The 11,681-nt window shown below is 39.0% G+C and overlaps 1 protein-coding gene across 2 annotated transcripts in view; it reads left to right on the top strand.

Annotated features, from left to right (window-relative positions):
- The first annotated feature begins 2,957 nt into the window (after nucleotides 1-2,957).
- LOC121907156 (aryl hydrocarbon receptor-like) overlaps nucleotides 2,958-11,681 on the top strand; it is a 37,640-nt gene continuing 28,916 nt past the window's right edge. Inside the window, exon 1 of one of the 2 annotated variants that reach the window (XM_042426559.1) lies at nucleotides 2,958-3,551. In XM_042426559.1, the coding sequence (XP_042282493.1) occupies nucleotides 3,493-3,551 (59 nt within the window). In that variant the 5' untranslated portion in view covers nucleotides 2,958-3,492. The remainder of the gene's footprint in view (nucleotides 3,552-11,681) is intronic. The other variant, XM_042426558.1, reaches the window with a different exon arrangement.

The raw sequence follows: 11,681 nt of genomic DNA, 5'->3' as shown, positions 1-11,681 counted from the left end.
TGTTGTAATAACTTTTAAGGGAGTTATGCAGTGGGTGGAGAACCAAAAAAGGCAGCTAAATGAAAACCGCTGCTGGGTGGAATAAAACATTGCTCTAAAGTTAGTGTGAAATTGAGACATTAAGCCTGGTGTTGATGGTCATGCACCGGTGGCTGTCACACAGGAATGCACCACGGCCAAATAAACAGGCACACAGAGTGGATTAAACCCATGGGAACCATAGCTCAACACTCACCAGCAACCACACGCCGAATTCTGTGGTGCGGCAGCTGCCATATTCCCATTTCCCATCTTCTTCAGTCCTTTGCTGCTTTGTTATCCAGCTCCATGCAGAGGTCTCCGTCACCACATGCAGCATGTGGGCACAGCGGTTAACTTTATAGCTCAGGAGAGTGGAAATGTCAGTAAACAAGACATTTCAGGAAATATATCCGCATACTTTTGCATCACAGTCATAATGACTGGTATCTTAAGGTTCAGTGTTACAGATGGAGGTTTTACTGCAGACTTTTTCTCCACCATCCAAACTGCTCCAAAACTAATCTTAGCTTATAACTTTATGTAATGTGATGTGCAGTGACTGTAATTTCATAATAAGACTACTGCATCACTGAAAAAAGTAATGTGATTACAAGAAGAACCTGTTACACTTTAATGCATTACCACAACACTGCTGATAAATGCCCACGTAAGTGTTGAATGATCAGTGGCATACAGAGTGTGAAAAATGACAAAGTTCTTGTATTAAATTATTATAAGAAAAAATGTATTTTTAACAACCTGGGCTATATTTTCATAGTTTAGGCCATCATTTAGTTACGGTCCCATTTGATCCACCTGCTTCTGTTACAGAGATATGGGACTCTCCACGCTATACAAAAGAGTCCAAAACCAGTAATTAAACAGGTCCACAGTTTAGCCAACAAACAAACAAACAAGTCCACAGTTTAACCAATTACAAACAAACATGTAAAAACAAACAAATCATGTCCAGACTGCCAATTAAATTTACCCACTGTTTATAAAAAAGAGAAAAGAATGTAACTGTGACGCTGCATATGTCCTTTGTAGATTGTTGATACACATGACCTGAGGGAAAAGAGTATCCTTTCTCAGAGACAGAGACATGGAAGAGCTTCCATGTCAAAGCCTTCACCTCAGGCGCCGTTCAGTCAAACTCAGCTGTCAAAGATGTACTGAAAACACCATATGTATATATGTATATATAGATATACTGTAAAGTGTCAGATGAAAGAGGTACTTTTAGCTTGAAGTTGTTCGCCATGCATTTGTGTCTCATTCAGATACAAATGTAGAAACAGTGCATGGTTTAGTAGTTTATAGCAACACAAACAAACAAAATTCTGCCTGTAAAGACTCACCAAAGTAGACCTGAACTCATTTAGATGTGACACCAAAGTAAAATGGAAAAATACATGTTGTACGTGTTGAAATAATGTGAGTGCAGCATGCAGTCAGGATTTTACACAATGTCAGTGTGTCACGATTACAAATAAAAGTGCTTTCTTTTGTGCTATTAAGGAAATAGAGTCTAGTATTATAACAAGTGACAAACTTCAAGCAAGGAATGTGAAGATGACAGACAGCTGTTGTGAAGAAGTACAGTGTGCCCAAGATAAATACTGTTGTTTAGAGAGGAACAATAGAGAAAGCTTAGAGTGTGAATGGTCTCCATGAGAACTGCTAGCAACGTGTCCTAGCTGTCAATGATGTGTGCTGAGGTGATGTGATAAAAACCACCTTTGCAAAAAACCCATGTTAAATGTTAGGAGGCGGATTTTCCAGTAACTCTTGTAGAAGAAGATTTTAGCAGCAAAGCTAATGTGGGTTGCTGTTCAGTCTGTGGCTCTTGTGTTGTGTAGCAGGATGCGATCAGGCTCAGTGTGACCGTCTGCTCTGCCTATGAAAGAATGCTGATGTTACTTTTTGCAAAGATTTTATTGGCTGTATGGACACAAGTTCTCTATGATATTCTATTGAATTAATGCAAAACTAGGGGGCGCCATCACAAAAAAAAATTCTCTCTTTTGGTTTCTGATTTTTGTCTCAAAGGAGAAAACAGGACAATCAATTTACAGAGCAGATATGTACACTGTAGTAGACAAATAAAATGCTTTTAATTTCGATTGGACATTAATTTTTTGCAGCTGTGAGCAGCTCCTCCATTTCCTTTGTGTATTGAATTGTGGTACAATAATGTCAGTCAACAGCACAATCAAACATCAAACAGACTGAGCATAACTGTGACTGCACCACATACTCAAAACTTGCTAAGACATAAGTGTATATGCTCATACATGTGAACAGGTATTTGTATAATTTTGGTTTGGGAATGTTAGTTGGGCTAGACCTATTACCTATTAGTTAATTAGACATTTAAACTGAAATCTTAATGCAACAGCATACAATATTTGGACAGTGTGCTTCCGACTGTGTGGTAAGAGTTTAGGGAAGGCCATTTCCTGTTTATTAACCCCATCAACACCAACTGGAGTGCCAAATATGAGCCAGACCTTATCACCCAAACATCAGTGGCTGACCTCACTGATGCTCTTGTAACTGAATGGGAATAAATACAGCCAGGTTCCAAAATCTGGTGGGGAGCCCTCTGAAAACAGCAGGCTGCTGTAGCTGCAGATTAATGCCCATAGTTTTAGAATGAAATGCTAAAGAATTACATATGGGTATATACATAGGCTATATTTAGAAAAGCACACAGTAACATAAATATAGTGAAAAATGACAGGGTACATAGGGCTAGTCCGCAATCTTTGAGTTTGCTTACATATCAAACAAAAACAAGATGATATGTATGTACAAAATAGAAGACTACAGCAGGAAAAAGAGTCGGTTGATGAAAGCTTTATTAGATATTAGGAAAACATTGCTATGATATTTCCTGCCGTGATCAAACGCAACCAAACAACACATTTCCCATCTAGGTTAAGTCAAAAATCGCAAGGCAATCAGGATAAAAGCAGAAGCAAACTTGACAGTCACAAAGAGTCCAGTCCACCTTAAAACAGCTCTGCTCGACTGTACATACACATTTCCTGAAAACGCCCCGTACAGGTAAAAAAAGGAAAACTCAAGTGACTCTGAATAATAATAAGGCTGCGCTGTTTAACCCAAGAAGGGGGCTGAACACAAGCTGAATTCTACGCCAAACTTTTCTAAACTTTCTTGTCCTCCTCCTTCACAAAACCAACCAGCAGTATTCAGCACATTGCTTCTATCTCACTCTCACTGCACCGCCGACCAAGGTCAGCGACAGTGACCGCCCACGGGATCTGTCAACGCGGCACCAAACCTCCGTGGACCCCGGCAACACATGGGTCTCGCTGGCTGAAAAAACGACGGACCACCGACTGTCACCGTATGGATGAATGAAGCCGCTGTAGCGGTGAAGTGAATGAACTGAACAAGCGTAAACTTAACTTCAAGTTTGTGAGCGTAAAGCGACGTGACACCATGTTGGGAAACCCTGGGACTTATGCTAACAAGAAGAGGAAGAAGCCAGTTCTCAAACAGTAAGTCTTGTTAGAAAATGTTGTGCTGCACACAGAGCCAGACAACTTAAAGAGTTTGTGTCTTTATGTTTTCAACAAGCAGTGTCTGCTGTTACTCCGGTTACTTTTGAAAGTGTAGGCACGTATTTTGAAGGTAAAGACAAAGTTATGTACGTTTAACTTTGGCCAATGTAGAAAACCAGCAGTGATAATATCTATAACCTTGCAACCTTCAGTTTACTTTAATGCTGCAAATTACAGAAAGGTGGAGAAAGAAAGAAGATGAATTAGATTTGGTCATATTGGGTAAATTGTAAAGTCAAATTATCTGCAAATATTAATAATAATAATTATTATTATTGTTATTATTATTATATTTTTATTAGTGTAGCATCTCACTGTAAACTTATCGTGGATTATGTCAGCTGTAGTCTATATGTACAACTCATAAGAAAAGTTGTGGGTGATAACAGGTAGCGTGTGTTCTTGTCCTCGGTCTCTTTCTCTCTCTCTCTTTTTTTTTTTTTTTTTTTTTTTGTTTTCCACTTTTTCGGACTACCTTAAGAATGTGTCTCGCTTGGATCTGGCATGGATATCTTGCCCTCGCGCATTAATCGCAATCAAGTTTGAGAGTCGGCTGCTGCTCTCACGCGATGCTCCGAGGAGGGCGGGGGGCTCGCGGGCTCCGAGTATGTTATTGTAATCTGATACGGCCTCGCGCCTCATCGATTTGGGATCACTGCAGGCTGTACGATGTGTGTGCCTGGTTCTGTCTTTTTCTCCTCTTGTTTCGTCTCCTTAGTTTTGAAAAAAAAAGTTTTCAACATAACGTGAAAGTAAACAATGCTTTATTTAAGTTTAAAATGTCGATATAGAACAGTTAAGAAAAAAAAAAGTCCTGGTGCAAAGTCTACTTCAGGAAAAGCATGAGCATGGAAATGTACTTGAATATTCATTTAAAGGTTACTTTCAGTGTTTGGTTATTGAAGCATTCACATATAAACTGTATTTTAATGTTGGAGCTTGGAGCTGAGTCTTTGTCTTGTGAGGCACTTCTGAATGCTTATGTTTGTAGGGTTGCAACTAATAATTATTTTCATAATTGGTTCATTTGCCAATTACTTAATCGATTAATCCGTTGATTGAGGCTAATGTCTTCATATACCTTTTATTTACTATCATAAAGACAGCAAATTATGGGCATTTTTGCTTGAAGGACGATTTCAATGATTAATCAAAATTGTTACTGATTACTTTTCTGTTAATCAACAAATCAATCAACTGTTTCAACTCTACATACATGTCTTTCCCAAGCAAACATCTTGTGTTATAATCTTGCTACCATATCAGTTTGCTCCTGTGCTAGTTGAGTAGATTCCTTACAGCTGCATTCAACAGTCTGTTTATACAAAGAATAGATCAAATGACTATGTGTGATGTGAAAAGACTCGCTTGTAGTTTTTTCTGGCCCACACCTCCACTTTCATCAGCCTCGTTTCCACACGCAGCAGGCAGATGTTTTTTCAGGAAAAACAGTTGTGATAAATCCACTGTACATTATCTGCCCAGCGTTAATAGCAGACAGACAAAGTCAGCGAACTGAACACTGACCTGAAACATGACTCCAAGTGAATGCAAGTGTCTGCTGAATGTGTAATTATGTAAAAACTGAAACGGTAAAGTAAAAAGAAAATCCTCAGAATTTTACTTGATCGTAGTACTTTGTAACATCCCACTTCTGTTGATTAAAAGCACCTTTTGTTGCCCAATGTAAACCAAAAGGTGGCCCCTCCCTCCATCACAAGACAAAACAAAGGATCCTGCTTTCACTTTTAAAATGATTGACATGTCTTTTGATACAGGGATTATCCAAATTATGATGTGGTTACAAGTTTGTTTACATACATGGTGGTTGATAACATATAGTACTTATAATGCATTTTAGAATTAAAGGCATTTTACAGTTTAGACAAAAGGATTGTAGCATATTCCCTCACTGGTAAACAGATATGTCTGCTTGTAGGAGTGATCTGGCAAATTGCATATAGGCTGTTCCCAGTGTAAATCCCAAAATAAAAAGGTGGCCTGTGTGTAGACGTCTGTGTTTCTGAAGATGTGGGACTGCGCGCTGAGGACTGAGGTTTCCTGGATGGCCAGCTGGGCTCAGCTGCACAAAGGCACCATTGAGCCTGACTGTAAAAGGCTGTGGTCACTACACAGGGGCATTCCACGGCAGATCTGGCCATCCAAATTCTCTGTTTTATTACCCAAACACATTCTCTGCATGATGCCATTCTACTTTGCCATGCATTTCAAGATACTGATTAAAATACACAGTTAATGTATTTCATGTATCATTTATCAAAAGAGTGCTTCCAGTCTTGCAGCATCCATTGTTTAGTCAGTTTCCAAGCAACAGTTACAGTTGTTAGGCTACATTTGAAGGCAACAACAAATCACACCCACATTTGTACCCTTGGCTGCAGACGCCCAAATAAATTAAAAAAATAGTGAGAATTGATTTGATCTAATGCATTGCTTCTGCTGCAGTATTTGTACACTGCAGTCAAATCATTTGAAACTTACTTTGTGGTGCACAGTATTGTCTTCTGTACAGTAGCAGCATTCCTACAGGTTGCTGTGAAAATGAATTATACTGTATAGGAGAGTACAGTGGTAATGTGTGTGAATGTGTACGTAACACTGAGAAAGTGGATTGTGCGTTATACGCTTTATAGTGTGATAAAAGCGTTTATTTTAGCAAGCAATGCTTTTCAGAATAAGAGGGGATAATATGCATCAACAATGAAAATATTTTTAGATAACAGTAATCCAAAGGGATTATGAGAAACACACACACACATACAGGCAGATATGCTGATAAGAGGTGTGGCAGAATGCCAAAACAGGCCTGGAGAACAGCAACACAGTTGCCCTTTGTTCTTTGCCCTTTGTTTCATTTTCAAATAAAAGTCCTAACAAACACCAGCTAAACATTTTTTTTTTATCATTGCCAAAGACTCCATTAAAGATGGTGCTTTAAATAAAACCTAAATAATATGTGCATAAATAACACCACCATCTAACAATAGAATAACTAATGCTATAGTTTGTTGTGTTGTCATGGTAAAGTTGTGTTAGAATATCGATCGATAAAGCTTAAAGTAAATCTTTTTTTATTGTTTTTGTACTATTATTATCATTAAAATTGAAATCTGTAATGTTTTAAATCCATCAGGATATCTGCCTGCATGGTGGAGCAGCTGTAGCTCAGGTGGTAGAGCTGGTAATCAATGAAAGTAGGGTGGGTGGTCCCATTCTTGGCTTTTCTTGTCCAAATGTTGATGTGCCCTTGAGAAAGACACAGGTAGGGAAAACAGAAATGTGATGTAATGAAAAAAAAAGGCTCAAACTGGATAGCCTACTCATGTTTTTTGATTATTTGCAACAGACAATATGTTTTTTTTTTCCAGACACTAGCACTGTCTGAGTACTGTGGAACAGTATTTCTAATCTTTGCTTGCCTCATAACAAGCTTGAAGCAAACAGTGTGCCTCCCTCCCTTCCCTCTTGGATCACAGAAGAGGCTGCTTCCCAGAGTACTACACAGGCCAGAAATGTCAGCCCAAACAAACCTGAGCTCAGAAGCTTTTGATGCAAACCTGACCTGAAGCCAGTGTTTGAAAGGTGGCTCTAAGAAGCTTGTGGCAGTTTTGATGGTTTGCAAGAGTCACACAAAAAAACCTCCATTAAAAACTTGTCACTTCTCTTAGAAACTTGTTCATCCAATTCTCCGCTGTGAATCCACGTTTCAAACACTGTTCTACGTCTTTGTAGTCTTTGTCATGTTATTACTTCTCCATAGCTCTTAAGCTCCTCTGGATGAACAACAAATTTACTGGCAAAGCGTTGCCTAAGATTGTATCTTTCCTTGATTTTTGCATGCATTCATGCTACATCTTAATTTTCTTTTGTGCTGTATAACACAACTGGAGAGCAGCATTCACCACATTTTCTGTTGACAACATTATCAGGTTTTCAGGTGAGATCAGGTGAGAATAAGCATAGCAAGTAACAGAAAACCTAAAGTTTGGAGTGATTGCAAAACACTTTGTGTTTGGCAAAAAATCCTGCATTCATGTACAACATATGTTATTTTGTGTGAGTTCCCCACTCACTTTTTTCTCTCTGTCTGTAAATCTCTTTGTAGGCTAGAACCGCCTGCTTTTCTAATCTATCCCACTTCCAAATTTGCAGTGTGCTTGTCAGCAGCCAAACGTGCATAAAAAGCACGCTTTTCATAATTTTAGCCACTGAGTCATCCTTTTCAATCTGGCAGACTGCTTTGAGCAGACAAATGTGTGTCAGTGTCATTAAAGCAGACTGAGTGCAACATGGGCTGCCTCGACTCTGAGACAGAGGTGTTTGGGTTCAGATCTCTGATCTTTTGCTCTTGATAAGAAATCAACATATGAAGGGATGAGGTAAAACATCCCTCTTTCCAGCAATGACGACCCTGATGTCTGCTGCTCAACCCCGTGATCCATAGCAAATCAAGGTGGAAAAAATGGTTGTGAATGCTGGCTTTTGTCTCTGCTAGGCATTTCTTGAGAGTGAGATCAGTCTTGTTCTATTTCTGAGAAGGTACAGCTCGAGTCTGAGGCCAGCAATCGAGTTAAGGCTGCATTCCCTGCAGACTATTCAATGGCGGAGGAGGAAACCAAATAGCCTGTCATTAACCACAGTTTTGGTAAAGAGAGAAATTTAGGGAAAAATAGAGGATTTGCAGGCTGAAACTGCATACATGCTTTGGTATGAATTGACCTGAAGAAGTTGATGATGCTAAAGATAGTCTGATCAGGTGATCTGGGGCTGAAACCGACTGATTTAATGTGATTAGAATTTTCCAGTCTGATACAGATCACTGATTAGTTCCCCTGGCTAAATATTTACAGAGTAAGCTGCTTAAGAACATCTGAAAAAGTTATGCTCAAGGCTTGGCAAGACATTGATGGTAATAAGTTCTCATTATTATTGCAATCACATCATGGAGTGTTTTCAATTGAAATATTCAAAATAACTCAAATTAATTGTTTTTGTGAAACTGACATGATTTCCCTCACCTACGTTGATGTATAGTTCAAAAATTACAACTGTGGGTCCTGCACATTCTACAGAATTATAATATGATCAAAAGAGAAAAGAGAAAGTCCACGTTTCAAATGGTGTGTTTTAAATTACCTGTCTGACAAAATCTGAAGTTGAACTAATCAGGTAATTTGTAATGAATATTGGCTGATATTAACTGGCACCTATTCAATTAGAGCATGATTGGTTGATATCCAGCTGCAAACCTATCCTTAATACGGACAGACAATTCTACCCTGCAGGAGTATTTAATGTAACAGATCCAGTCAAATGTATACAGATTTATTCCTAATAGGTCTGGACCTGTACCTTTGAAGTTGTAGCAGAGCTCTAACCAATCAATTTGTGATGTGCTTTTCTTTCCTGGAATTACTTTGTGGTGCTCTCGATGCATCTCAGTTGGTGATTTCCATATTCGTTCTTACTGTATGAACACATTTTCAATAACATAATCATTAATATCTGTCCATACAAATGAGCTTTTTGTCCTGACAGTTTTCTGAGCCTTGACTGAATAAAGTCAGATACGCAAATGGACAAAACACAGCAACAGTTTACAATCCTGCCTGCTGTTGTCCGCTGGGTCTCAGTAGACTCTCTTGCATTACTAAAAAATTCTAGCATCAACCTATCAGTGATTAGAGTCCACTGTGACAGTTTACGCTCAGGACGTGCATGGTAGCTGTGTAAAATGTTTGGTTGGATTATAAAAGGAGAACAACATAGTTACCAATTAAATGGATACATCTTGATCATTAATATTCCATCAGAAGAAATAGAACATATTCATAATATTTACCTTTTTCATGGTGTACATAGCAAAGCCCATTGATTGTATATAAATATGGATGACACTGCTATGCAAAAGTTAAGCCAGAATATCTCCTTTCCGGGAGCTGCCATCTTGCTTGTCTGATGTCATTTGGAGCCAGAGTCTGCACAGCGTGGATGTATAAAGAGAACTGGATACAGCGTCGGAGGCGGGGCCCCGTTCATTCCTATGAAAGTTGCTCAGTGGCGCACGAAGCAAAAACAAAATCAACTTCCCGGTATAAAAGTACCCAGATCTTCCGCATTGTGCGGCCCATAGAGTATGCGCACTTGTGACTTTCATGGGCAGAGTCAGCTACTTCTGGTTTAGCCCTCTGGCTAACTTGAATGGGGATTAAACAATTCAATCATTGGTTCTTCGAGGCTTTTGAAATGTGATCAGACTGAACGGATTTAATTCTGACAGTGAGACAAGTCATTTTGTGGGGGTCGTGACGCTCAGAAAAATTTATCCGCTGATTTACTGACGTCTCTTTCACAATATAAGTCTATGGGAAAAAGTCTTTTTGGGCCAGTGTGCGTCACGTGACGTTGTAATTACATGGTTTGGCCGCTATGTCAAATTGGCTTCAAAGCCTGGCGCTCTTCCTGTATCCAGTTCTCTTTATACATCCATGCTGCACAGTAGAATCGGGCAGCGGGATGATGGACTGCGGGACACGCCCCTTCAGCTGTCCCGCCGCCTGACGGAGGTTTGAGAGCAGCTGTCACAGCTGTCTATCATGATGTCACATCCCCTTTTTATATCATCAAATAACTAATTAAAAGCAAACTTAAAAGAAAATGAGCACTCTGACAACATCAGTGTGATTAAAAACTACCTAAAATAACAGAAACCATCTTTGGGAAAAATTTATGTGACATGTACTTTGATTTTTTAGTTTGGCTCATGTCCCATCCACTAACATGGAGGGGGCTGGACTTATGACCTATACTACAGCCAGCCACGAGGGGGTGAATGAAATGTTATGGCTTCACTTTTGAGGAGCTGTCATGATGTCCGTCTTTATATACAGTCAATGGTCAGTACATAAAAGATATGCTTTTGGCTGAGGGATTAACACTTGTCAGGATGTGTTCATTTAAATGTAGTTAAACTAAACAATGTTAGGAGGAAGATTGGCTCATTCTGATTAACATCATGTTCATCGCACACAGTCAAGAACCTTGTTACCTCGTTAGACTCTCCACTCCTTGTGCAAAATGTTTCTTCACCACAATATATAAGCCAGGAGTCCGTCATTAAGCCAGCAGCTGGCGCTTTGTGCAGAGATGCTGAATTGTTCAAGAGAGAATTGTGATGCATCTAAGAATTGATTACAAATAAAATAAACATGAAAGCATCAATTATAATTATATAATTATGAGATACTTATTATGACCTAAAAAGTCATAAATATGAGATAGTGAGATGTAATACAGTATCTTTGTACTATTATAATCAGTTTACTATGTTATAATTATGAGATACTTATCACAATAATGCAATTCATCAATCCTTGTTTAGTATTTTTTTTCCCATATATTCCATGTATTCCATATATTTTGAGGTGGGTGGGTTCTGAAAGCTCCAAAAAGATTCTTTACCATCAATTGTAGTCAAAATAATTTGTGAATATAAAGGCTTTTTAGGGCCTGAAAGCTGTAAGCAAGTCTGTGTTTTCTCAGCAGGTGTGTAGCGGAGGAATGATAACAGTGGTGGTGTGTGTCGTCCCCATTTCTCTCATTCACTGACACGTGGTTTCACTCCCGCTGTAGCATGTGTATCTGATTTGTGAGTAATGACATGTATCTCCAGCGAGCCTTGTGAGTTGGTGTTTTGCACTTGAGCATGGGTGGTCTCAAACCTTGTTGCCCCTTATAAGTGAAAGTCAAGAGCAAATAAAGCTGCTGTCATGGTAAAAACTGGCTTCCATTTTGGCAAGCTACATAAGTACCCAATGGAATGACTTGTGGTAACATTGGATAGTTTGTATGCTGGTGCCTGTACTATTTATACTTGGCCAAAGATTGTTTTCTTGAGAAAGAAATCCCACTCTGTGTTGTTTTCATGTTTGAAAATCTTTCAAACATGACCTTCTATTCAGACCGGTAGGTAGCAGTTAGCTGCGGTAGCTAGGAAGGTGATGAGTGGTCATTAGTCAGATGAACTTTTACATTGTCCAAAGTGAC

This window comes from Thunnus maccoyii, chromosome 11 (genome assembly GCF_910596095.1).
Source record: "Thunnus maccoyii chromosome 11, fThuMac1.1, whole genome shotgun sequence".
NCBI lineage: Eukaryota > Metazoa > Chordata > Actinopteri > Scombriformes > Scombridae > Thunnus > Thunnus maccoyii.
This window is presented reverse-complemented; position numbering and strand designations above follow the sequence as displayed.